Here is a 27,820-nt window from a genome sequence, read left to right as displayed (position 1 = left end):
TATGTTTCAACAGTGGGAGGGTTGAATATTGAGGAAATCACACAGTCATCTAGCCAAAAGTCTCTTTATTCACAAAACATATAACTACAGTTATCAATGTGGCAAAGGCAATGCATCAATCACATGTTTAGCCTGAACCAAAACTATCACTTTCTCTCCTGTCAACCTTAAAAAAATAAAATAAACAATGTCTCGCCCTCCCAAGCAAGCCTCATCACAGGTGGGAACAACTGGCATTTTACACAATTCATCATAATACATGAAATGTTAATGTCCAATACAATGCTGCTATGTGTCCTGAAATTGTTCAATATTAACGGTTACAAAAATACAGGATTTTACCATAAAATACTGCTGGGAAAAATAAAGCTTGATTTTTTTTCTGAATCTCATAATTATAGAAGGGCTATATTAGGTGTAGGACAGCTAAGTTTTAGTCCAAGCCATGACAACAATAGTGACCTGGAAAGAAAAACAGGGCGACAACTACAGAAACCCTATTTGATAAAGGAAGCAAGTGCTAAAAATATTTTCGGAATTTATCCCACAATGCATGAGGTGGAAACACGTCTTAAGGTGTACGAAACGTTATATTAGTGGCTCTAATGTGCTTTCTCACGGGCCACAAAAACTTTAGGGGACTTCTGAGCTTCCTCTTTCCCGACCACCGTTAACAGAACCACACGGATGTGCTGACTGGCTCACAAAGTTTTGAAGAGATGAGACACAATCCAGCTTACTTAAAAACAGTTACCCATTACCGACATAAAGTATATCCCTTCACCACCTGATGAATTTATTATAAACAAGATTCCTTGCTGCTGTCACTCTAAAATACGACTGTAAAACTATGACACACATTGGGTCTTTTTAGCACAGAAGGGGCAGCAGCAGCTCAAAGTTGAAAAAGTCCACTTGAGACTAGACGAATTTGGACATATGTCTTTTCCAAAGCAATTCCACAGTTGCTCGATTCTCACTGAGGTCTCATGCACACATTCATACAAACACATACAACAGCCAGTCAGGTTCCTATTCCTCAAAGGCTGGTGGCGTAAGAGTGGTAAGAAAAGGAAATGGGGTGTGTATGTATGTGTAATGCTACAGTAGTGTGTGTGTGTGTGTGTGTGTGTGTGTGTGTGTGTGTGGCCTTGAGTGCATTGCGATCACGGGGGTGCAGTGCGAGGCTGTACGCGTGTAGCGCTATAAAAGAGTGCAGCGTCTCTGTGTGTGCTTTTTGCTCTTCTTATTGCTGCGGTTCGTCTCCTTGTATCTTCGGATCTCCCGCACGAGAGAGTAAAATGCCTCCTCAACTCCCTGCAGACAGAAAAAGACAAGACAGATCTAGAACTAAAGGTGCTAGGGAGAAATCACTAAAGTTTTGTTTTTGTCAAAAAGTCTTAATGCACATTACTGAATTACAAACGTGACCCTTTTACTCTGATTTGCCCCCAGAGAAAGAAACAAATGCACACTCGTCCTGTCATCACCGTCATTGTGTCTTCAGGTTTGCTGACATGTTTCTGGAGGGTTGGGTTTTGGAGAGGGCGTGTGACTGAACTCTAGTGTCAACTCTTTTAGAATCTCAAATCTGATCAAACTGCTGTGAAATATCCTGCTTGAAATAGTGTGCTCTGGTTCTCAGCCACTTTGTGTGATATTTCTTCATCTAATGCAGCCACATTCACTCATGGTTAAGAAACATTCACACAGAACATGTTTTTGCATTCCACTTCGCTGCTCTTCCATTGCTGTTGTTTTTTTTGTCAAATCTGCTAGATGTCTGATTGTTGCACTTGCTTCTCAAATCTTTTGCAGAGTTTCACGTGACAGTTTTCTAAAAGCAAGTAGTACAACTTTTCACAAGAGGGGGAAAGAACAAGAAAAAGTCTTTCATAGAAGCACATCAGCCTTATAAATTTATATTTTTGTTTTAACCTTATGTCGTTTCATTCTTACGTTGAAATGTATAAAATGTAATTGACTATGTCTGAGAAGAAGAAAAATCCCTGAATCTAATTGTATATAATCCAACATTTAGTTTCATTTTAGTAAACAGTTTGGGCATAGATCTAGCGTCCTTTTTCACTCCACTGTTTTGGGTCTCGTATTTTCAAAATGCAAAAATGTGTTCTGTGGCACTACGGGTGTCCCGAGTTCAAATCCCAGCCCCAGACAAGTGTGAGATGCTAGCCTGCTAATACCAAACTCTGCTACTTCGCTTTTTCTTCGTAGACAGAGTCTGGAAGGGCATAATTGAGAAGCGTTTTCTTTCTCATGGGGGGGGCGCTTGTCTGAAGTTTAAAATCATTGGTGTACCTGTAAGCCAATCTCATAATATTTGGTTATGACGTGTTATTCGCCGGCTCAGCTGCCTCACACTTCCTCTGTAAACACAGGAATGCTGCGAAAACAAAACCATCGAGTGAAATACCGGAGTGAACATGGCAGTTCACAATCACAATTATCGCCTTGCTGGACTCTGGCCTCACCAGTTTCTCGCTAACGATCGGTAACAGTTGATAAATATAACTTTTCCCAAACCCTGATGGGACTCAGGAGTAGGGCCACAACTTCACCTCCATTCAAAATGTGAAACAAACACTCTTCTTGTTCGGGCTTCAGTTGGCAAATGGCGAGAATATTCTCCACAACAGAGCGAATAGCATCCCGTGTCTCCATGTCCGTTTTCCCTAACCTAAACTACAATCCGATGATTGCGTCAAATTTCGACGCTTAGCGTCTACGTCACGGCTCTCGGCCCGCCCTCTGTTCGTTGATTGGCTAGCTGGTTCTGAGCTGGAGGAAAACTGGGAGATAGTTCGCTATCTCAGACAGAGTACAGAAGCGAACTGAAAAAGCAGAGCAGTGGAATGCAAAAAATTCTTTTAGTGTAACTTTAAAATCAGTGCCACGCACCTGTCGTGTCTTGGCAGATGTTTCGACAAATGGGACGCCGTAACTTCTGGCGAGCTCTTGGGCTTGACGCGTCTCTACAGTACGAGAGGCCAGGTCACTTTTGTTCCCCACCAGCACCATCGGGACATTGTCGCTGTCTTTGACACGGTTTATTTGCTCCCTGCACAGAAAACAAAAGCACAACACGGGTGATTTTTCCATTCAGAGTGATTTGAGAAATTCTACTAGGCCTTTCTCTAGTCCCAGTGTTTTCCTTACTCGTCAACTTTAAAATCACATAAAAAAGGAAGTTGGTATATTAATGCAGTTCAGTGATCGTCATCCTGCTGAATTGACATTACATTTTTTTAGCTTAAAATCAGTCTAGCAACATTTGATCATATTCTAAGTTTTTAGGAAGTAGAAAGCTTTATTTGTGGTTAGTCGACACAGACCCATCATGCAGTATAGATCCACAAATCCAAGATAGAATACAGAAGTATTAAAAGGACAGTCCACCAAAAAAGGATTCATTTTCATTGTATTTCTTTATTCATTTATTTTTTTGTCCATACAACAAGAGTGAATGGAAGCCGAAATGGTTGGGTTACCAGCATTCTTCCAGACATCTTTAATGTTCCACAGAGGAAAATAGGTCATCAATAGGTTTGAAATGACATGAGTGTGAGTAAATAATGACAATCTTCATTTTTAGATGGATTATCTTATCATCTAAAAGAATATTTATGGTAACCGATGCAGAATACTGTTTACACATATCAGTTTGTCCACATGTGTTTGGCTATGTACCTGTAAAGATGTACGTCCTCAAAGGACTTGGCGTTGTTGATGGCAAACACACACAGAAAGCCCTCTCCTGTCCTCATATACTGATCTCTCATAGCACTGTACTCCTCCTGACCTGCGGTGTCCAGGATGTCCAGCAAACACGTCTCTCCGTCAATCACAACCTGCTTTCTGTAAGAATCCTGCGTGGAACAGACATGAAAAGAACTTGAGCTCAATTATCATATCTGAGCTTTTACATATTGTGACGATCAACAACGTATTAACTGAATACACTAACAAAAACTAATAAAAATACTAAATTATCGACAGTCCACCCCAAAAATGTCATTTTTCATTATTTACTCCCCCTCATATCATTTCAAACCTTTATGCATTTATTTATTCTGTGAAACACAAAGCAAGATATTTTGGAGAATGTTAATGACCAAAAAGTTTTGGCTCCCATCATATTTCTGTCCATACTATGGAAGTGAACGGGAAACAAAACAGTTTGATTGCCAACATTCTTCAACATATCTTGTTTTGTGTTCCACAGTAGAAAGAAAGAAATTCATGCATGATTGAAATGAGTGGGAGTAACAGTTGACAGACTTCATTTTTGGTTTGTTTAACCTTTTAAAGAAGGTGAACTCTTACCTCAATTGTGGGGTCGTACTCGTCTACAAAGTGATTCTGAATGAGCTGGATGGTCAGAGCACTTTTCCCAACGCCACCAGCCCCGACGACTACCAGCTTGTATTCTGTCATTCTGGATGGAAGAGAGAGAAAGTGAATGGGGAGAGGGTTAGAAACAGCAAATAGCAGTTTCATTGGATTTAATCAGGAGCAACTTGGAAAAAAAAACATAACCTTTACAGATACAAGCTTCTCACTCTGACTGATAACACTTACACAAACTACAGCAGAGATAACAGACTGAACACAAAAAAAGATAAGTCACTCTTCACTTCCACTCTATGGAAAACAACTGCAGTGAAAGTGAATGGTGACCGAAGCTGTCATTCTGCGTAACATTTCCTTTTGCTGTTCCACAGAAGAAAGAAAATCATACGGGACGGATGACACAAATTTCGTTTTGAGTAAACCGATCCTTTAATAACCGAAAAAAGAAAATACATGTTACATAAGATAGTTGACTGAGATTTAAAGTTGCTGCATTATCAACAAATCATATTTAAAGATATTTTAGACAAGGTTTAATCAGTTCCTATCACGTTTACTTAGCCGGCAAGCTCTTTATATCTTTATCTCAACTTCTATCAACAGGTAAGAAGTTATTTAACGGCTTATTTTTGTATTTTACCTTGTGAGCGGTTGTTAAATCAGTTCGGCTCGCCCAGACGAAGCGCCTCGAGATGAATTAGTATTGAATGAAGTCCAAGGATTAGCCCCTGAGCCACATTACGATCGACCAGACAAACTAAACCCTCCTGAGGGTCGAAGACAGGCTGGAAGTATTCGGGCTGATGAAAATCCAACCGTAAAAACACCAAAATATATTCTTATCTTAACTATGTTTCTGTAGTCTGTTCAAATTTAACCAAAAAACCCACATAAATCCATTCGTAGAGACATTAGCTCGTCTCGGCTAAGACTCTCCCAGATTCACACTGAGGGCGAGGAGGGGGCGGGATCACTGGAGGAGATGACCAGTGAGATTCAAGAAGTCCGTTGGATTTTCAAATTCTATTGGCGAGGAATAAACGGAAGGAAGAATTGACCAATGGTAATGCAATGCCTCTTTCCAATTTCTCTTTCATGTCCCGCCCCGTGAATACGGACCAATCGGATTCGCTTTACATATTAAAACTCCAGAGATGCACGTCAAGACATCAAAGGTCTCCGCTAAAAGTTTCACCTAGGTATTAAATTTAAATGAAGGTAGATGGATTATTATTACATTAAAACAAGATAATTCAACTTTTATTATTTGCAATTTATATGGCTTTAACTCCCTCTCTGCTAACAAAATTTTATTTTCTCAAATTACTTGTAAATTGACTGAATTGCTGAGTAAATACCCGGGCTCCTTTCTAATTTTAGGCGGTGACTTTAATGAATGTTTAGATAACACACTGGGCAGATTTCCTCCTAGAAGCAATGAAGGTCTCAATATTAATAATAATTCTAATAATATTTTATCAATATGTTCCTCTCTCTCCCTCACAGATCCTTGGCGTTTTTTTCATCCTGACATAAAGGACTTTACTTGGTCAAATGGTAAAATGTCTATAAAATCTAGAATTGATTTCTTTTTAGTTTCATAATCAGCCCTGCAATTTGTTAAAAGTGTATCTCATTCCTTCGCTCCCCTTTCTGATCACAAGCAAATCATTTTAAAATTAGGTTGTAATGATGAAAGTCAGAAGTTACGTGGTTACTCGAAATTTAATAACTGTCTTTTAAATGATAATATCTTCAATGACAATATAAAAAAATTAATTAACTCTATGTTCTCTGATAAAATTCATGAATACAGAGCCAATTGGGATTTTTTTAAATACAGAGCTAGACAAATAGCTATAAAAAGAAGTAAAGATTTAAAAACATCAAAAAATAAACAATTTACTGAACAAATGGAAAGAATAAATTCTTTATCGATGGGTAATTTATCTCAGAAAGAGGAGTTAGAATTAAGGCAATTACATTTACAAATTAATCAAGCATATATTGCTAAAGGTGCCTTTGTTAGGTCCAGGGCTAAATGGCTGGAAGAAGGAGAGATGAATTCTAGTTAGTTTTTCGCTAGAGAAGAGGAACTGCAAACGAAATTCTCTGACTGTTCTTAATATTAATGGTGTCAACTGTATAGATCCTAATTTGATATCTAATTTTGTCACAGCCTTCTATAAAAACATTTAAACATCTGTGTTTGATAAACACAATTGCGATAATTTTATAAAGAAAGTGCAAGCTCATGTTCCAGTTATTGATCCTGACTTTAAAGCCTTATGTGACTCTGATTTGACTATTGAAGAAATTCGGATAGCACTTCACTCAATGAAGAGAAGAAAACCTCCAGGGAGTGATGGATTAACTGTTGAGTTTTATATTCATTTTTGGGAGTTAATCAAACATCCATTGCTTTTTATGTACAAAGAATGTATTGATTTAAAAGAAATGATGACATCAATGAAAAAAGGCATTATCTCCCTTGTTCCCAAACCAGTCAAGGACACTCTTTTAATAGATAATTGGCGTCCAATTACACTCCTGACTATTGATTATAAAATTTTAGCCTTGGTTTTTGCTAATAGACTAAAGGTAAAACTTAATCAGTTGATCGCAGAGACACAATCAGGTTTTTTAAAAGATAGGTATAAGACTTATTTTAGATCTTTTGGACTACAGATTTTATACTCTCTAAAGCTGTAATTCTTTTCTTAGATTTTTATAAAGCGTTTGACACCCTTGAGCATGAATTTCTTTTGCAGACTCTCAAGTTATTTGGTTTTGGTGACTTTTTTGTTAATATAATTGAAATGTTTTATAAAGATATTAGCAGCTCTGTCTTAATTAACTTGAACACTTCTAAGAGATTTTTCATTACCCGTGGTGTCAGACAGGGCTGTCCAATCTCCCCTTCTTTGTTTATTTTAGTTACAGAACTTTTATCATTGAGTATTATCCATGAAAAAAGCTTGGAAGGTATATCCATCTTTGATAGAGAAATTAAAATCTCCCAGTTGGCTGATGACACGACTCTTTTTTGAAAGATAAGAGTCAATTAACAAAGGCTATACATGTAATTGAGCAGTTTTCATGTGCTTCTGGATTGAAACTGAATATGTCCAAGTGTGAGATAATGACACTCTATAAAAGTGATTATTCTTCAGTTGATGGTATCTCTGTAAAAGAGACTGTAAGGTATCTTGGTATTATTTATTCAACAAAAAATTTAGCAGCTCGACAACAGCTACATTTTTCCAAAAACATCTTTAATCTTTGGCTCCAAAGAGACCTTTCCCTTTATGGGAGGGTTCTTCTGTCCAAAGCAGAAGGGTTATCTCGTTTTGTATATCCTTTGCTTTCTCTTTTTGTTAATGACTCTACTGCTGAAGGAATTAACAAAAATTTTCTAGACTTCATATGGAAAAACAAACCTCACAAGCTAAAAAAAACAGTTCTTTCAAATTGTCGAAAAAAAGGTGGACTTGAAGTGTTAGATTTTAGTGATACAGTGAATACCTTTCGGATAAATTGGATCAAAAAGTGCTTAACAAATCCTAATTCTATATGGTTTTTTATCCCGAATTATATATTTACCAAAATTGGTGGCCTTCCCTTTATATTGAAATGTAATTACTTGCCAGACAGATTGCCAGTTGCACTTTCTAAATTTCATCAGCAGGCCCTTCTTGCTTGGAAGTTATGCTACACCCACAATTTTTCACCTCATAAAACCTTTCTATGGAACATCTCCAATATAAGAATAAATCTGTTTTTCTCTCTTCTTGGTTTAACAGAAATATAATTGGAATTCTCTCAATTTTTGATAAATCTGGTAATTTTTTATCTTATGAAGAATTTATGTCTATTCATAATTTCCCTATACCATTTAAAGAATGTAATGCAGTTCTTAAAGCAATTCCTTCTGGTCTAAGTCAACTTGTTAAATGTCATCTAACCTTTACTAAGAGTATCACCAAAGAACCTGATTTTATTTTAGATGGTATAAATATACTTAGTAAGAAATGTTATAATAAGCATATTCGACATATTTTTCAGAGTAAAAAATATAATGTTGCTAAAGGCAAATTTTATTGGGCCTCTTTTATTGAACATATAGACTGGAAGGAAGCCTGGATGTTACCTCATAAGTATTGTATTTCAAATAAAACTAAGGAAGTTCATTTTAAAATCTTACATAAAATATACCCAGTGAATGATACTGTTGCAAAATATATGAATGTTGACAATTCTTGTTCATTTTGTGAGAATGAGGATGAAACACTGATTCATTTATTTTTCCAATGTGAAAAAACTAGTAACTTCTGGAATAGGTTATATCTTCATATTGGCAAGCACCTTGATTCTTCCAAATGCTTTCAATTAAAGGATATAATCTGTTACTATAAAGAAGATAAAGCTAGCACTTCAAATAGTTATATTGTTAATTTTTTTTATTTTGTTTGGGAAGTTTTTTATTCACAAGCAAAAAAAAATTAATTGAAATTGATGCATGTCTGAAGTCTCTAAGGTTAATTAAAAACAAGAAAAGTGACAGATTCCTGAAATATTATGACAATATTTTTGGTATTACCACTGATGCATAATGTTTCCTCCATGTATCCCTTTTCTTTGCATATATATATATATATATATATATATATTAGATTTGGTTTATATATGTGAAGCTTTACATATACTTGATATAATTTAATTCCTGTAGATGTTCTATTTTTTCTGTTCTTTATATGTCCTTGTTATCTAATGCATATTCAATTTAAAAAAAAGTTTCACCTATAGCCCTTAAAAGAACATAAAATATACCTCAGAAAATATATGTAGTGTTTTAATGTATCATTGCATTTACAAATAAAGCTAACAAATCAAGTTATTTAGTTGTTACTTAATGCAGTCAGCAGAGGGTTTACAGTGATTAAGGAATTAACAATGAAATAATACACGTCAATTGCTAAAGTCAAGTAATAAAGTAATAAATAATAATAAAATGATCCCAATAATAATAATTATAATAAAGTGTAAAGTGCATTTAAACAACTCATTGTGTAATGTTTTTGCCTTTTCCTTATTATTATACATTCTTATTTATTAATTTATATATATATGTGTAAATATGTATGTTTATAATTTGTTACCAATGGTTTGGCAATGTAAAGCCTTTTATCAAATTTAAAGCGCTATTATTTTAGCTTATTTTAGTTTACTAATTTTTACCACTAGATGTCACTGACAATACAACAAGAACAAAACCTCTCCAGTGCAAAGATGCTTTCTTTCTCTTTCTGAATGACAGATGGATGGAGGGATTATCTTGGTGATTTTAGGCAAAGATTAGAGGACAGCAGATGCCCTCTGTGGGTGGAGAGGAGCATTAGGGAGGGTGAAAAAAGGTATAAACTGAAAAAAAGGAATAAAACTGATAAGGTGCATGTGGGCAAGTAATCTGAGTGATGTTGGAAAAAATGGAATTTGGCTTGTATTGTTATGCATATTCATACAAACACACCACCCACCACACGTCTGCTGTCTCCAGCAGTTTCTTGTGCCTGTTTGATCGGTTATTAGTGCAAAGAATAAATAACACACAGTTTATACATTTAATTCGTTTTATTGTACACAGGGAATTTTCACGTATACAATTTGTACACATTTTTTAATTATATAATTATTACTATTATTATTATTATTATTATTTCAGTTTTTCCCCCAAAGGGAAATCATGTTTTTCTTGTTTTGTTTCTATTGTGCTGACAAGTCAAGTTACATTTAGGAAAACAAAATAAAGAAAGAAATTAAAGATTCAGGAAATAAGCGCAAAAAGTTACAAACACATGAAGCAGAATAACATCAAAATAAAGGGCAGAATCAATTGGTCAGTGCTTAATCATCTTCTTTCCATTCCCTAATGATGTTTTCTGGTTGATTCCCTAAGATCATACTGCTCTCTGACTGAATGGACCCTAAATGGATGCACATGATAAAATCTGCATATGCTGAGAATAGAACCCTTCAACTTCTCAGTATTTCGGCACTTATCCCTTGTAATTCACCTGGCATTTTCTGTGTTTGTGCGTGTCGATATATTTGGACTCATGGCATCAGCATCAGCAATGTCATAGTCATGGGTTAAGTTCCCAACTATACCTTTTGGATAAAAGTGTCAGCAAATGGAGAAATGTAAATGTAATGTATAAATGACTATGAGTTTGCCTGGCAGTAACATCAGTAAACCTTCATCGTGCGCAAAATAGATTCATCCACAGATTTACTGAATTTGTGTGCATTGTGTAAGCTTGTGAAAACCTGTATATGTGAATAATATAGTACAGCAAAGGATAAAAACACGCTTGTGCACTGACCCATGATGAGGATCTGGGTCGTTTAAGCTTGCACACACATTCAGTCATGTTTAAAGAATAGTTTAGGCCAAAATGAAAATGCCATCATTATATATTAAACCATATATTTAGAGCAACACTATGCAACATGTTTTCTGTGTTTAAAATTTTCAAAATGTATATAATAAGTGATTACATCATAAATTCATCTACCAAACTGTCTTTTTCATCGTATCCCAAATCAATACGGTACATTCATAATAAGTGATTATTTTTGGACTATTGTAGCCTGTTCGGGTCGTCACCGCTGCAGAGTAACACATACCTGCGTGAATCGCCATAGACATAAACATAAAGAAGTAGCTCCAGGTACAATGTTCTTCCGCGGGATGCGTGCATTTCTGTTTATTGACTGCTAGAGCGCCAACATTTACACAGTGTTGCTTTAAAATAATAAAGAGTAAATAATGACAGAATTTTTATTTTTGGTGACTGTCACTTTAAGGATATCATGTATAAGTGCACAAACTTATGATCAAATAAATGTCTACACGTCCATAGATTTGCTTGAACCCTTTTACAATTTAAAGCACTGGATAAAACAAAAGGAACTGAGCACAATATGGAAACTTGCACACACACACACACACACACACACAGAGAGAGAGAAACTCCTATACCGTATACTCCTACACCAGAACCATGAACATGTATAATATCATTGTGTCATTTTAAGTGCATTACAGTTAATTTGGCAGGAAGCCTAAATTACTGAACATATAAATCAAAGTGCACCACTCTATTCTCAATCTGAAACACAAATGACTCACATCAACACACACACACACACACACACACACACACACTACGGTGTGTATGTTTACAGAACAATCTTCACGTAATCTGATCATCAGTTTGGAAACTCATTTGCTCTGTTGCTTATTCACACATTCACTTACTCACTCACTCACTCACTCACTCACTCACTCACTCACTCTCTCTCTCTATTTATTTACTCCGCATTGATTGTTATTCCTTTAACTCTTAGATATAGACTCACTATGTGAACTCTCTCTCTCCCTCTCCGCCATATAAATAGCTGTTTGTCCCGACCGGTTGAACATATTCTTCTGTTTTATCCCAATCTGATACCCATCCTACCCCAGCACCTCCTCCGTTGGGACCACCAGAATGGGGATTGTTTATAGCCCCATACTGTCCTCCAGTCCTGTACAGCTCTTCTGTTTCATTGGCCAGTTCGTCCTCTCCCAGAATGCCACACTTCTCCTCACTGGTATTCTCAGCATCCGCCCATGGCTGCTTCTCACCTGATGCAAAGATCCCTGAGAACATATTCAAATCCAGCATTTCAGGAGAGAAATTATAAATTTAAAAGTAATTCCCAATATTCATTATATGTGGAATAAAAAGAGATGTAACATGTTCGCATGTTGAAATTATGATTTGCTGAACACAACATACCATAAAAGATCACACCCCCATAATGCACCAGTGATGCGATGAGGAAGACATACTGCCACTCTTCACGTGTCTACAGGCAAAAATAAATAAATAAAGCCAATTAACAACAATATAAACTATAGAAATCAATTATTTGGCATGTGAAGGTTGTGTGGTATTAGTATGTACCTTATGTTTGGTCATGGCTCCAACTATGATAGGACACACCATTCCTGACAAAGTTCCCACTCCATTGGAGATTCCCATCAGGATGCTGGCATAACGTGGAGCAATGTCAAGATGATTCACATTAAACCCTGAAAGGGGAAGAGAAAGGTATTGTTCATACTGTACATGCATCTTAACCAGTATCTAAAACTGCAAATTCATATCTTGCCTAAACTGCGACTTTAATTCTCATAACTGTGACCTTATATCCCACAATCACACTTTATTTCTTTTAATGAGACTTTCAATTTTGTAATTGTGAATTTGTCTCACAGTGTAACTTCATATTTCAAATTTCATTATCCTAAAATTACTTGGGGTCATTAAGTTTTATTTTTCAAAAGTTTGGGATATATATATATATATATATATATATATATATTAGAAATTAATACTTTTCTTCTGCAAAGATGCATAAAATTAATAAGAAGAAACAGTAAATACATTTACAATATTCTGAAAGATTTATAAATGTTGTTCTTCCAAACTCTCTATTCAAGAATCCTGAAACAAAAAGTATAATTGTTTACACAGAAATATTAAGGAGCACAACTGTTTCCAATATTGATAGTAAGAAGATAATGTTTCTTGAGCATAAAATCAGCATTTTGAAGGATCATGTGACACTGATGGCTGAAAATGCACTTTTTTAAATTCATTTTAGTTAAAAAAAAATTTAAATTGTAATAATATTTCACAATATGACTGTTTTATTTGTATTTTTGATCACATGAATGCAGCCCTGGTGAGCATAAGAAGTTCAAAACATGAAAAAATCTTATTGAGCCCAGACTTTTGAATGGTAGTGTGTACAAAAGCAAGGGAATTCTTAAGTGTGTTCAGTCTTTAATCTTTTCTTTTACTAACCTGAAATAGCAAATCCACTGAAACCAACCGCCAGTACAAGGAAAGAAATAGCTATTACTTTGGTATGTGAGAAACCAACAACCAAGAGTAGAGTGGCTTCCATTCCAAACCCTAAAACACACACAGACACACACAACAGTAGTCTCTTGGATACATCATACAAGGTTTACCGTGGGTCATAGTTTAACTGTGCATCCAATTCCTGCATGCATCTGTCTCTGTGTTGTGTATGTTTGTATGTATGTACAGATGATTGTGAGAGACTGAGTGTGTCATGCATTGATGCATCAATAATTACTGCCCCAGCTGCCATTGCAGGACCAGACAGAGCAAAAATAGGGAGATAATCTGACTTGCATCTCACACACATGTACAGTTTCTGATTCTGCATGCGCTCTGTTGATTAAAACACACCTTGTGTGCTGGATTCTACATATATGACATTTATTAAAGGGGAAGTTTACCCAAAAACAAAAAAACAAATAAATAAATAATTCTGTCATATTATGGGTATTTAATCCTATGCTATTGCTAAAAGATAAACAAAGAAAACTTAAGGGTGAGTAAATAATGACAGATTGTTTTATTTTGGGGGTAAAATTAGTAATTTAATTTATTTTTTCTATATCTCACCTCCACAGTTCATGAGTTTACGGACATTCGTTGTGGTCATTAAATTATGTGTTCTCAGGTAGTCAGCAAGTTGTCCTCCAATTGGCACGATAATGGTCATCACTAAATGAGGAAGTGCAGACACCATCCCCACCTGAACAACAGAAGGAACAAAAAGATTACTTATTGAACAAAACATCTTCATCCACCTGCACAATACTGCACTATATGTGTGCATACTGTGTTCCTCAACTGGTTTTGTTTTAGCACAAACATTTTACATATAAACTCTATAAGGTTACTACAAATTATTTACAAATTATTATATGCTGTTGCATTTTATTGTTTATATTTATCATAGCTTTTTTTCTAGCAGTCTGCAACCCTTCATAAAAGACACGTGATTTATTTTGGGGTTGTGGCCCACCAGTTAAGAAGCACTGTTGTAGAGCATCATGAATACTCATTTAAGTTTGTGCGTGCGTGTGTGTGTGTTTCACCTTGCTGATTTCAAAGCCAAACACCTCCTCGAAGTAAGCGGGCTGGCTGATGAGGAGCAGGTAGAAGGTCCAGCTTCTGCAGAAGTTGGCCACGATGATGGCATACACCGGCATGGAGGTAAAGAAGTGCCGCCAGGGAGTTTTAAATTTCTGCAGGGTGGCGAAAAAAACAGAGGTCGAACATATCCAGAACAGTGCAGCAAGCAGCAGTTAGAGAGATGAGAAATGAGAGAAGATTCAGTGTGTTTGTGTGTGTGTGTGTGACAGAGGGAGGGGGAATGTGTGGAAGAGTGATTAGGAAAGAAAAATAATGGCTGTGTTTGTACCTGCAGAGGGTTGACCAGGCCGGCAGTTTCCCCGATGGCGTCCTCTATGTACTTCCTCTCCTCTGGTGAGATGGTTGGGTGAGCAGCTGGACTCTCATAGGAAACTAAAATCCAGAAGAGATACCAAAATATCCCAACACTCCCTGTGAGGAGAGAAAAGGATAACTATGAAAATTATTAAATATAGTGAAAATGATATATTATAAATAAACTGAAGTATAAGCTTTTGGTCTGTTTTTGGGGTCAATGGCATGATTTTTCAAATGAATTTTTTTTTTTTAAGATGTTTCTTACAATCACCAAGTGTGAATTTATTTGATAAAAAATACAGTAAAATCCATAATATTGTGAAATATTTTTTACAAATTAAAATAACTGTTTTCAATTTCAATATATATGTAATTTATGAAATATATAATTATGAAATATATAATTTATTATATATTTTAATATTAAAATAAAATCAAACAAACGTCTGAGTGATACTGTGTGTATATTGTATATTATAGTGTTCAGTATTACGTGGTTCATTAAATAAACAGAAGTTTTATATCAAATATTATTGTATATAATTCAAATGATGTGTATATGCTACTTACCATACACATAAAACACTGAGGACCATCCGGTGTACTGGACCAAGACTCCAGCCAAAGGCATTGCAACAACAGCTCCGGCATATGAACCTATAACATACAGTCTCTTATTAGTGCTATTCACTAACATTATCATCAATGTCAGCTTTTTACTAAATCAAAACTTAATTCAAGGTTCAAATAATCCCAGATAGACATCTTACCACAGAATGCTGTTGTTGCCAATCGACTTCTTTCAAGGGGCGGAGCCCATTTGGCCCAGATGCCATGACATGCAGGATATGACACACCCTTCCAGAAGAAAAATAATCTGATTTTATATATATGTAACCATGACAGAAACAAAACAATTAATAAAATAATAATCTTTAGTGCGATACTATGCATTTGGACTACTTCAGAACCACACAAATCCACGTATGCACACAGATGGCATACCTCCACAAGTCCCTGGCAAATCCTGACCATGATAACACAGCCATAGTGAGCTCTAGCTGCTGCTGGGATCAGCATATTCAGCGTCGACGTGGCCACAATGGCAAAGCCAAACACCCTGAGACCAAACACACATACGGTACAGTCAACTGAGGCCTAATCCCAATGAAATGCCATGCTAATATCTCATCACATGGGGATGGCTGCCATGTTTCAATGAACATTTATCAGGGTTGGTTTTCATTTATGAAAGTCAATCTCTGTATATATAAGCAAACCTTAAGGTCCACCAGGGTCAAAAAAAAGTTAATTTTTGGCATTTGCTGAACACACACTGTCATTATATGATTTTATTAGAATTATATATATTTTTTCATTATATATAGGGGTAGGTTGTCACAATGCAACAACAGCCAGATCAAAAGACAACACGTTTTTATAACTGGATATTTGACTCAATTGGACCCCCTTCCACTTACCAAATTTTAATTCATAAAACTCTTCAGTAAAAGAAAACTTGAGAGAACATAAATTCACTGATCAGATTACCTGTTGGCGGCAAACTTTTGACAGATGAATCCCCCAGGTATCTGTGTGACGATGTAACCCCAGAAGAATGAGCCGTGTATCATCCCTACTGTCTCAGGGTCCCATGTGAACTGAGCAGCCTGGGTGGGAAAAGAGAGAGTCAAACTCCTTGCATCTAACTTCTATTCAAAAGCTTTCCGTGCAAAATCTGAGAATACGTCAGTCAGTTCAGGTTTTAATCAATAAAAAATGATCACGCACTATTCTTCAAAGCATCTAATAACCTGAATTAACCTCAGTCACTTTTCTGTGTTATGTTATATTTGTAAAATGGGGAGGGGGAATGTGAGAAAGAAGTAAAATAAAACATATAAAACCAAATATATAAGTAAGACAAAGTAGCCCAATAATAATAATAATAACAGATCATAAAATACATTGATCAAAATGGGTATAACAATAATACATATTTTTAAAATAATAGCATTATAAAAAAAATCTTATTTTCTGTCAATTTTATTTTCTTAGTCTATTTGTGGGGTAATTGCATTGCTGTGTGAAATTCTACAGGGAAACCTGACAGTGCACACTGTGTGGAGACAAAAATCTAAGTGGTTAATGCTAGTAAACTGGAATTTGAAGTCAGCTTGCATGTATTTATTTATGTATGTATTTAGATATTGATGTTTTTGACATTATTTCGACATATTGACATAGCATATCAAAATGACAGTAGGCTCTATGTTGTTGTACCTTCATTTCTTATGAACATATCCATGCTTAATGAATCTCATTTTTATCTTAAATTTTAAATATGCCTCTTAATAAGCTGAAATGCACAATTTCTTCATTCATCTGTTTCCATTAATTTTCTTAAACTGGAATGGATGTTGAATTCCAGCAGTGACACTGACCACTATGACAGGTTTCTTTCCGTAATAAACGGTGTGGTCATTGACCATGCTGACGATGGCCACACCCAGGTTACAGCGGATGCCGAACGAGATGCAGAAGCCCAGGCCTGACAGGATGGCGATGATGTAACGACGTGGCAACCCAAAACACGTGCAGTCCACGATGGGAAGCTCCTTCTCTTCCACCAGCTCCGGGCGGCCCTCCGCTGACAGCTCGATAGTCTCGCCATTCTCCTGCCGTTTCTCCAGGAGTCTGCATGTGGCCACAGAAAGCAAAGGCCAATGTAAGTTAAGTTCAAATAAATAGCATAACAGTGTTTGAAGATTTTCTCAATTCATACAAAAACATTAAACACTGCACTTTACCCCAGGTGAAGGAACGCTTCACATTGTAATTTATAAGCAGGGCTAGCACCACTTTTTACACCTGTTCCAGGTGAGGCTTAGAGCTGCTTTTGCAGCATAGACAAACATGTAAAGGGTTACAGCTAGATGCTGAGGCACCACAAAGAGGTATAAGGGGGGTATGCAAGACAGAAATTTGGGCCGCTTTCTATTTTATTTCAAGTAACCAAAATTAATACTAAAATTACAACTTAAAAAAATAAAAAAGTATGTGTGTATATATATATATATATATATATATATATATATATATATATATATATATATATATATATATATATATATATATATATATATACATATATACATCTGCTTGGAGCTGCTTCTGTGTACAACTGTTGGCGCAAGCTACATTAAAGTGATTAGTCGTTTGAATATGGATATTTTTCTTACAAATGCATTGATTCACTACAGGAAGCCTTTGTTCACCCCCTGGTGTCGTGTGAGACACTTTTTATTATGGATGGGCGCTTTTTATTTAACTTCTTTTGGACTGATGCATGCAACACCAGCTGAGTGACATTAAACAGCTTGAAAGACCAAAGACAATTTTTTAAAATAACTCTGACTGGATTTGTCTGAAAGAAGAAAGTCATATACACCTAGAATGCCTCTGGGGTAAGTAAGACACTGTCTAACATTTTTGGGTGAACTAACCCTTTAAGTAAGTGATAATGTTCTTACACAATGTAAATGTTCTTTGCTCTCTTTTCTGTACAATGAAAGTTTTATAATTAGTAAAACTGCAAGTTTTTATTAACTTCACCTACATTGCCCATTGCCCCTTATAGATCCGCTAACATGACCAATAAAGTAGCAAAATGCATTATTTACTTACACATATTGGAGAATCGAGATATTTCATTATACTGTATAATTAACCTGTTTGGGAATATTTCAAATAAAAAAAGAAAAATTTAATAAAATCAGTAAGCCTACATCAGTTATACAGTGCTATCATGCCTGCTGACAAGGCCCTCACATGCCAAGGTCTCCTCAAAAATAACATGTGTATGACACCCCTGCACCACACTTTCTATAATTCAAACATTTAAATGTTATTTTACAACAATATTATTATTTAATGTGGCTGTGTATGTAATAAAAAAAATTTCTAAAAAAATTTTTGATTGCATCCTAGGGCCATATGCTTGGCATACTCTGCACCCCTGTAACGGTGCCCCTGGCTGGATGCCCAGCAATAAATTGACATGAAAGTTTGGACATTCATAGAAACACAGCGTGTTGTATAAACAGTCATTTCAGCAGCGTTTGAAGGGTTTATTATCAAATTGTGAAGAAAAAAAATAGTAAAGTAAATTGGAATGAAGAAGACACCACAAATATGCAAATAAGAACGTTAACCCAGGGTTGATAAATTTGTAGTGTGGAATGTCAGATTATGAATTTGAATACACCTTACCCAGGATTTTAGACTGACACAATGTTAACTATTTCAGGTGTGAAAAGCCCTTTAGCGGGTCAATGGTCAAAAATACTTTAATCCAAAGCAACTCTTAGGCCACATACTACAGGGATAGTCCTGGATTAATCTGAGGTTAAGTGTCTTAATCAAGGACACAATGGTACTAGTTTATGTCTCGCTCCTTTTGAGGTCAAAGTAGATTAATTTTGGTTAACATTCACCCACTACTGAAAAATGTTGCAGCTATTTTAAATGTTATTGCACCATGTGCTTAGCTTTTTTATATTAAAATATTTTATGAATAGTCAGGTTTTTACCAACTGTTTTATTACACTTAACAGGTATGAAGCTAGGCTGTGAAGTCACATCCACTAGGGAACCCTCATAAATCAAAAAAACCACATCACAAACACACCTAAAAGCAGGTGGGATGCAGAGGGAGGACACAGAGGGAGAGAGGAGGACATGGAACAAGGATGAGGCGTCTCTCGGATAGCAGTACATGGGAGTCCAGCAGAGACCTAAAGAGAGACCATCTGGGTATGCAACCTGTCTGCAACATTTACAGCCAGTAAAACACGCTTACATAGAAGCACATGAGCAGACATATGCTCTGAAGCTTACAATATGTATATGATTTTAATGAGCAGAGAAAATGTTCACCATTAAATCTGTCCTTTACACACAGACACTCTCAGTGTGACTAGGCCTATATAATGTCAAAATGTGTCATTCTCACAAATCACACTAAGAATGTAAGAAAAAAAAATCAATGATTTCTGTTTCCAATAATGTTTGTCTTTCTCTCTCTATGCATCTTTCTCTCTGTTTCTCTCATTTCGTCACTATTCCTACAAAAGCAGATCCCTTATAATCCCCTCAACCTCAAACAACACACAATCAGAGACAAGAGAAGAGAAATGAGAGGGAGAGGATTGCACATGTGTGCTGGTATGTTGAGGAGCAGATTCTTTCTGCAGCCATGTACAGAAACTCAAAAGGTGTCTCGTGGACATTAGAAAACAGCAATGTGTTTCAATTATAACTCCCACGACTCATGCATGTCCCTCCTCTTCCATCTCTTATCCACCGATAATCTGTGGCCCCACCCTCAGATTAGGATTACAGAAATTATAGACTTCCGGAGATAAATATGAGTGGGGAAAAAACGAGTGATTAAGTGGAACGAGAGAGAGATGGAGAAAGAGAAGAGAGAAGTGAGTGTTTGTCTCCAGTGGAACGCAGACACATTCACTCTGGAAGATATGTAATTAAGGTTAAAGCTAGTTAAAAACAGATTGCTGCCAACAGCAGCACATATGCTACCTACTAATGAGAATGACTGTTGGCTGTAATTAATATTTATTTCACTCTGTATTTTACATCTTTGAACCATGTGACCATTGCAAAAAAAAAAAATCCGGGATTACAGATCATGCACTCATGCATCTCATTCCATGGTTCATGACGCACCCGCTGACCTGTATGTGTATATGTGTGTGTGTTTAGACCATCTAATAAGAGACAGGTGTAGCGCAGAATGGGGGGGGGGGTGTATGAGGACCTTGACAAACACTTTATATGGATAAAAGACACGCTGATAGAATCCTGTCCAATGGCATCGATTTCTATGTCAGCATATTATAAATATCTCACACAGTTACCAAAGCTGGATCAGATACAAACATATCTGCATACTCATTATAACAGCACCATATCAGCAAATGAGTAATCGTTTTTATTGATCTCATTTGCATATTATAGATTCATCAAATGACTGTTTCAAGGCCAGCATTGCTCAGGTGTACAATTCCCAATTATACACACATCTCTTTCACTTTCTCATCAGCATTGACTGCTTTGATTTTGCTTTGAATGTTCAGAGGCTATTATTAACGAAAACTTAAATTAAAACAAGTAAAAAACATGCTTGTTACTTGAAATGAATAAACGTTAACTGCTAATAAATAAAAATAAAATAAAATATAAAAATATTAGCTGTTTGCCAAAGGAGCATTTCTCATTTCTATGATTTTTTTTCTGCAAAAGTAATACATTATCCAGGGATAATATGGATATTGGCTTTACAATATATATATATATATATATATATATATATATATATATATATATATATATATATATATATATATATATATATATATATATATTGGATGTACTATATATGTAGTACATCCAGATTGCCTTCATACTACACACATTCATACTATAGTACTAACATAAGTGCTTTCAAACTAAAGTACTTATTCAAAAGAGAGTATGATTTCAGACATATTTTAGCCTACATAATTTTCAACAATGAACAATGACAGTTTTACAATATTTACATGCAGCAAGACAGCATTATTTATGATTATTTATGATGAACATGTATTACACCATGTGGGGCCATCACAGATAAATATATATATATATATATATATATATATATATATATATATATATATATATATATATATATATATATATATATATATACATAATTACAAATCGGGCTCTATTGTAATCTCATATTCTAGTGCAAGTTCATGTTACATGGTTCATTACTGTTGCAAAACTATTTATTATTTAATGTATTTAAGAGGTAAGACATGTAGATCTCTGTTGACACCAAAGGTCTTTTACGCACACAAACGCATCAAACATACATTGACACACATGCACTCTTTCCCATTTAATCTTGCTGTAAGAGGATGAAGGCACAACAGTAAAAAATAAATTACATAATCCTACAGTTCTCTCTCCCAGCCCCCCATCCCCCACCCTCTGACAATCACTTCATCTATGTTCTGTTCATCCTTTTATCATCTTGTCTCACTACTCTGCTGTTGTTTCATGTACAGAGAGGTGTTCTGAATCTACTCGCCACTCTGACCTTGTTTTGTTAATTTCATGAAAAATTCTGATGATATTGTATAAAGGTAACAGATTAAAGCTCATCCACAAATCTCTTTTGCCCCTCCCCTACACATTTCTTTCAGTCCTACCATCAGTGTTGTTCTATGATTTCTATGCCAAACTCCTCTGACCCTCCCCTGCATCTATTGAACAGATTGGGTCTCAGTGGGACCATGTCACCTGGGGAGATACTTCCCCACACCTAACACACACACACACACACATATGCAAACTTATACACATCCCAGCTGTCTGACCTTCACATGCTTTTTAGATAAGCAGTAGTAAACACAAAAAAACAGGAACGACAAACAAGAATAAAAATCTGCGCAAAATAGTGCCTGGTACAGTTAAGAAACATTATCTTACACATATTATAATTGTAGATGCAAGTTTTAATTACATTTTTAGTTAAGACCTATATGTTTCTCTTGGAATCAGAACTAGTCAGAAATCTGAACAAAAATTGAATTCATTATGGAACAACACATTATGGAATTCAATAAAGGCTCTTCACGATGCCATAGAGAACGCTTTTTGGTCTAAACAGTTCCATGAAGAACCTTTAACATCTGAAGAACCTTTCTGCTTCACAAAAGGTTCTTTGTGGTGAAAGAAGGTTCTTCAGATTATAAAAAGGTAAGAAAGAGATGGTTCTTTAAAGAACCTTTGACTGAATGGTTCTTTGTGGAACCAAAAATGGTTCTTCTATGGCATCGCTGTGAAGAACCTTTTAAAGCTCCTTTATTTTGAAAGTGAAAGATATTAACGAGTACAAGATAATGAATTCTCAGCATGAAACTCATATGTCACGAATCATTCTCATGAGCTCCCAAATAAACAGAATAGCTATAATGTATCAAACTTTAAGTTTGTCAAATTATTTACAATGTGTGAAAAGCTATGAAACTATCCCTTGCAAAACAAGAGTCTTAATTTTTTTTACAATGTATACAGACCGATATAAACACAAGATGTTAATGATTTTTAGGAAAAATTTGTATTTACCTGTGAGCCATATGTTGGCTATTGTCAACAAACAGTGAAAAGTGAGTTTTAAGAGAATTAACTTTATTAAAAAAAACAAAACAAATTTGAAAGGTCTGAAAAAGCGGGGAATGACTGAATGTGCAGAGTGAGGTGGAGAGATGGAGTAGGGATGACAGAGGGAAAACTGCACGTGTGAGGTGTGTGCTTGCTGGCCTGTGAGGCAAACAGTAGGAGAAGGAGACGCATTGCTGAGCTTTAAATGATTAATCAGCTGCTGATGATTTCTCTAAAATATTATCAGGGACACGGAGTCACAGCTAAAGATGAGAGGCAGAAATCCAGATCAGCAGTTTACTTTAAACACAAACTTTTCCACAGATACAGCACCTTTAGTTTCACACCACACTTAAAGGCACAGGTGATCAGATAAAAGACTATCTATTATGTGGACAAAAGTACGAATTATCCGAAAAGTTCTATTAGGCTAAATTCACTCACTGAAGGAATCTACTGTGCTGTGCAGCTCCGCTAAAAAAACGGGAGGCGTGTGCCGTCCTTCACTTAATCCAGCGAGATCACAAAGACAAGGAAGTGATGGGGAGGGGGCGTGCAGGGATTTGTAGGGCTGACAGCTGTGTGTGGGTGTCTATGTGTTTCTCATGGGCTATTTTCGAGCTGGATTTAAAGGGGTTATATGACGTTGCTAAAAAAGAACATTATTTTGTGTATTTGGTGTAATACAATGTGTTTATACGGTTTAAGGTTCAAAAAACACATTCTTTTCCACATGATTTAGATTATTGTTTCCCCTCTATGCCCCGTCTTTCTGAAATGCGTTGATTTTTACAAAGTTCATTGTTCTAAAAAAAAAAAGTGTGTGCTGATGGCCGAATGCCTCAAGCGAGTGACAGAAATGTTACACCCCTTACCATACTGTGATGCCGTGTGTCTTGGTGCAACGAGACAAAAAAGAAATCCCATTACAAACCAAGGAATTTATTGCATCTAGTGGGGACATAATTACTGATTATAATGACTTATACTGTCTCTTTACCCGTTGCGTTGCGTATTGTGCCGCGTAAACATAAAACCATGTCCGCATTTGTGATCAGAGAAACACCAACAACTAGCTCTACTCTACACTGCTCAAAACTCACGTTTGAATCGTCATCATGGCAAATCCTCGAAAACGTACTTACAGACTGTGAGTCAGAAGTGCTAGACTGTCCTTGCAAAGTTGGAATTGCCTCACTTTATAGAAACAGGCACTGGCATTCAGAGGTGTAAAATACTTGAGTAATTTTACTTGATTACTGTACTTAAGTATTATTTTGGGGGATTTGTACTTTACACAAGTACAATTTAAAGTGACTACTTGTACTTTTACTTAATCCAAAAAACAGTACTCCTTTTTACTCACTTTTTACTCCTTACAATTTTTTTGTCATCTTGAAAAGTACATTATATTTTTTTTTAATCTTATGCACATTAAATATGGTAAACAGAAGCTCAAACGTGTGTGCCTGACGTGAGAACTAATGATCATTGCTTTCATGCATCAAACACACACATTTCTACTTCAACTATGACTTTCATCAGGTAAATATGTCTGGCTTTGAAAGTTCACCATCAAATCTGAGGAAGCATATTGAGGTAGCAAAGTTGTTAATTATTTATCAATATTTGCTAAGAAAAAAACTCTAAATATCCCAAATAAACATTTAAAAGATTAATTATGACAGTGATGTTGAATAGACAACACAAATAAAGTGGCCTTTAAAAACGTTAACGTTGTATGTTTTAATTCTATGACTCTCCTCATTAATTCAACACATTCTTGTATTCTGTCTGGAATATATTTCTAGCCTCTCCATCATATCTTGCTCTTCAAAGGGATAGTTCACCCAAAAATGAAAATTCTCTCACCATTAAACCAGATCATCCCAGATGTTTATGACTTTCTTTCTTCACATGAACACAGGCAAAGATTTTTAGTCCATATAATGCAAGGGGACAGGACCAGTTCAGAAACCACACAAAGTGAACAAGACAGTCAAAATTAAAATATTTGTGTTTATATTTTTCTAACATATGCCCATCGTTCCACTAAAGAAGACAGTGCTTCATTACCAGGGGTTGCATGAGTTACTGTCATATTCTCTTTGTGTATAGTTTTTGAAGTGTCATTTTTGGATGTCCCATACACTTTCATTCCAGTATATAATGATTTTTTTTTTCTAAAACTGATGGAGTTTCCTTTTAATCCCTTTCCCTGTATTTTTTTGTTTGTTTCATTTTAATTGTTGTTGTTGTTGTTGAACTAAATATACATGTTTGACCTGTGCCATTGCATTTTTTCATTCTGTCCTTTTAACCATTCTTCTGTATGTCTGTCAGAAAAAAAGTACTTCTACTTTTTTAAATACTTGAGTACAATTTAAAGTTGTACTTTTTTTACTTTTACTCAAGTATGTTTTTGACCAGATACTTGTACTTTTAACTGAGTAAAATTTTTTACTGAGCACTTGTACTTCCACTTGAGTAAAAAATTTTTTGAGTACTTTTTACACCTCTGCTGGCATTGTAGTCTACTCTTCCAGGTTTAGGATACAGACCTCGTCCTCTGTAAAATGCGTTGCACACATCTGAATATTTGGGTTGGACTGTTCTGGAACAGTGTTGTAAATACAACTTAACCACTGATTTCTAGTCATGTCCTCTTTTGGAAGACTAAACAAAGTAGTTTCGCTTACACAACGAAACACAGCGACTCCACGACATGGCGCCGGCGGCAACAGCGAGAATAAGGGTTATACCTTCTTTCTTAGCGTGAACATTTGGGAGGCATTATGCAAACCTTCCCACATTGTGACGTAGAGATGTGGGGGCATATTAGAACGAGCCATTTTAGGTAGACTCTTAACTTTTATAAAGAATATCTCTTCGGATTTGTGACTTTAATTTTTGAAACTTTACAGATCTTCTTTATGCACCAAGAGCTTGTAACACACCAAAGAGAAAGGAATACTTGAAATTGCATCACCCTTTAAAAATGTTTTGTTGCTACCTGTAAAATCCATAGGAAGCTTAGGCTACACGAAAAAGCACATACTTATGCAAAATGCCACCATTGGATGTGACTGTGATTGTTGTATACTTATTTTAAATACATTTTTAATCAAAAAGAACATTGATGTTAGTGGTTATCAAACATTTTCCTAAACATTAGATGAACTTTTTCTCGAAAGGGACGTAGGCTTCTTTGACCTTTGATTAGTTCATTCTGATATCAAAATAACAAGGTATTTAAAATGCTCCCCCTCCAGCCAAATGTGCTCAAACACCAGATCTGTAAAGACAAACTTCCTTCCTTCTTAATTAGATGTAAAACATAATACGGTTGAGTTGTTGAAGTAATGACTTTATTTAGCTACCATTCATTCTTATTACTAATAGATAAAATAGCCTACTTGTTCTTTTTGTAGGCTATGGAACGTTTGTATTATGTTTAGTACTAAGTAGGCTACTCATGTCGTATTAAGACCAAATTTGGCCTTTGACATCCTGTTCTCTGAGAGCGGTCCGCTTTATCAACTAGTGCGTGGAATCAGAACTCGCAAATGTTCTGAGCGCGAGCTGTGCGGTGATGCGCAACGCTACCTGACGCTCAGGTGGTATAAAAGGGTTCATTTGAAATATGAACTCACTCACGCGCACTGTGCACAGATACTAGAGAGAGCAAGCCAGCAACGCCATGCGTCGGATGTCTGTGGCAGCGGGTTAGCCGCGAACTAATCTGATCCATCTGGACAATCTCCTCAATCGGACAGAGTGGACGCATTACGCGCAAACAGATTACATACGATCACCTTTGACTGAGAGTCAATCACGACAAGGGTTTGCCCCTGACATCTTGAGGCAGGACACACATGCACAGAGAAGGGGACACAGCACTTTTTGGGTACAGTGAACTTGATATAGTACGGTTCCACCAGCATCTCTCATCAGTAAAGGTGCAGTCAGATCAGGTCACTGACATAAACTCAACGCCTTGCAAAATGATCCAGAAGTTCTCTCAACACCTCAGTTTCGACGTACATCACTTTTGAACACTATGTTTCGTTTTTAAACAATAATAGGCTCCACAGAAACCAAGAGAAAAATATAAAAACAATTAAAGGAACATTTCTTACAGTACAAAAATGCTTTGAGGATAGTAAGATACTTCCAAGAGACTTCCTCACCTGTGTATTTTTCCCAAAGTTTTTCCTGCCTGAGCCTTAAAGCGGTCCGGACGGATCTCCATCCTCGCGACTTCCGAGTCCGACCGGTGTGCCCCTGTCCCGTGCACCTCTCTCTCTCTCTCTCTCTCTCTCTCAGATTTCCCTTACTATCTGTTATCCCTCGAACATCCCCCTTTCTCTCTCTCTCTCTCTCTCTCTCTCTCTCTGTCCGTGGTCCAGATTATATTATAGCCTTATATATATATATATATATATATATGATTTATGCTTTTTGAACTTGTGAACAACACACAATAATATTTACACAACTGCATATTAAATAAAATAAAATAATTGCGTTATAAAATAACACACACACACACACACATAAAAAATGCTAAAACAATAGATGTCTCATAAAGCATAAAGACATTGACATATTTTTTATAAAATCTTTTAGTTTAGCTGCTACATTCATCACGTAACTAACCTTTTTTAGTCTATAGTAGGCCCTCACACAGTCTGTCACCTGCAAATAAAAGTTGTGTTTGTTTCTCAGCATCATGTGATGAAAGTTTATGTGCAGTCTGTCGCCACCTTGCGTTTACTACAGTGATGTAATGTATTTGCAGATGTAAATAATACTGATCATTTTGC

At 35.9% G+C, this 27,820-nt stretch overlaps 2 protein-coding genes across 4 annotated transcripts; both read right to left on the bottom strand.

Moving 5' to 3' along the window:
- Nucleotides 1-50: 50 nt before the first annotated feature.
- Nucleotides 51-26,516, bottom strand: zgc:55558 (GTPase KRas). Of its 3 annotated transcripts, XM_059554504.1 has the most exons (6): nucleotides 5,012-5,356; nucleotides 4,345-4,456; nucleotides 3,709-3,887; nucleotides 2,920-3,079; nucleotides 1,181-1,317; nucleotides 51-1,135 (listed from the first exon to the last, which is right to left on the bottom strand). In XM_059554504.1, the coding sequence occupies exons 2-5, from the start codon at nucleotides 4,453-4,455 to the stop codon at nucleotides 1,204-1,206; spliced, it is 564 nt and encodes a 187-aa protein (XP_059410487.1). In that variant the 5' UTR covers nucleotide 4,456; nucleotides 5,012-5,356; the 3' UTR covers nucleotides 51-1,135; nucleotides 1,181-1,203. The 3 variants fall into 3 exon arrangements, with proteins under 3 accessions (XP_059410487.1, XP_059410481.1, XP_059410474.1); XM_059554498.1 differs by lacking the exon at nucleotides 5,012-5,356 and adding an exon at nucleotides 26,513-26,516 and having other exon boundaries at nucleotides 51-1,317; nucleotides 4,345-4,458; XM_059554491.1 differs by having other exon boundaries at nucleotides 51-1,317; nucleotides 5,012-5,355.
- Nucleotides 11,789-27,312, bottom strand: slc17a7a (solute carrier family 17 member 7a). Its single transcript, XM_059554477.1, has 13 exons — nucleotides 27,185-27,312; nucleotides 17,201-17,453; nucleotides 16,308-16,426; nucleotides 15,762-15,876; nucleotides 15,527-15,614; nucleotides 15,327-15,413; nucleotides 14,728-14,870; nucleotides 14,402-14,551; nucleotides 13,923-14,055; nucleotides 13,290-13,400; nucleotides 12,384-12,511; nucleotides 12,216-12,285; nucleotides 11,789-12,076 (listed from the first exon to the last, which is right to left on the bottom strand). Exons 1-13 carry the CDS (start codon nucleotides 27,244-27,246, stop codon nucleotides 11,793-11,795), a joined length of 1,743 nt encoding a protein of 580 aa, XP_059410460.1. The 5' UTR covers nucleotides 27,247-27,312; the 3' UTR covers nucleotides 11,789-11,792.
- Nucleotides 27,313-27,820: the final 508 nt, after the last annotated feature.

This window comes from Carassius carassius, chromosome 1 (assembly GCF_963082965.1).
Source record: "Carassius carassius chromosome 1, fCarCar2.1, whole genome shotgun sequence".
Classification (NCBI taxonomy): Eukaryota; Metazoa; Chordata; class Actinopteri; order Cypriniformes; family Cyprinidae; genus Carassius; species Carassius carassius.
The sequence above is the reverse complement of the archived record's forward strand: the minus strand, read 5'-3'. Positions and strand labels throughout refer to the sequence as shown.

Coding starts and splice junctions, on each gene's coding strand:
- zgc:55558 (XM_059554498.1), bottom strand. CDS start 4,455: ATGACAGAATACAAGCTGGTAGTCGTCGGGGCTGGTGGCGTTGGGAAA. Junction 3,080..3,708: donor GAGGACGTACATCTTTACAG/GTACATAGCCAA, acceptor TTTTCTGTGCAG/GGAGCAAATAAACCGTGTCA. Junction 1,318..2,919: donor CATCTGCCAAGACACGACAG/GTGCGTGGCACT, acceptor TTCTGTCTGCAG/GGAGTTGAGGAGGCATTTTA.
- slc17a7a (XM_059554477.1), bottom strand. CDS start 27,246: ATGGAGATCCGTCCGGACCGCTTTAAGGCTCAGGCAGGAAAAACTTTG. Junction 17,454..27,184: donor ACTTTGGGAAAAATACACAG/GTGAGGAAGTCT, acceptor GGCCACATGCAG/ACTCCTGGAGAAACGGCAGG. Junction 13,401..13,922: donor TAAACTCATGAACTGTGGAG/GTGAGATATAGA, acceptor TGTGTGTTTTAG/GGTTTGGAATGGAAGCCACT.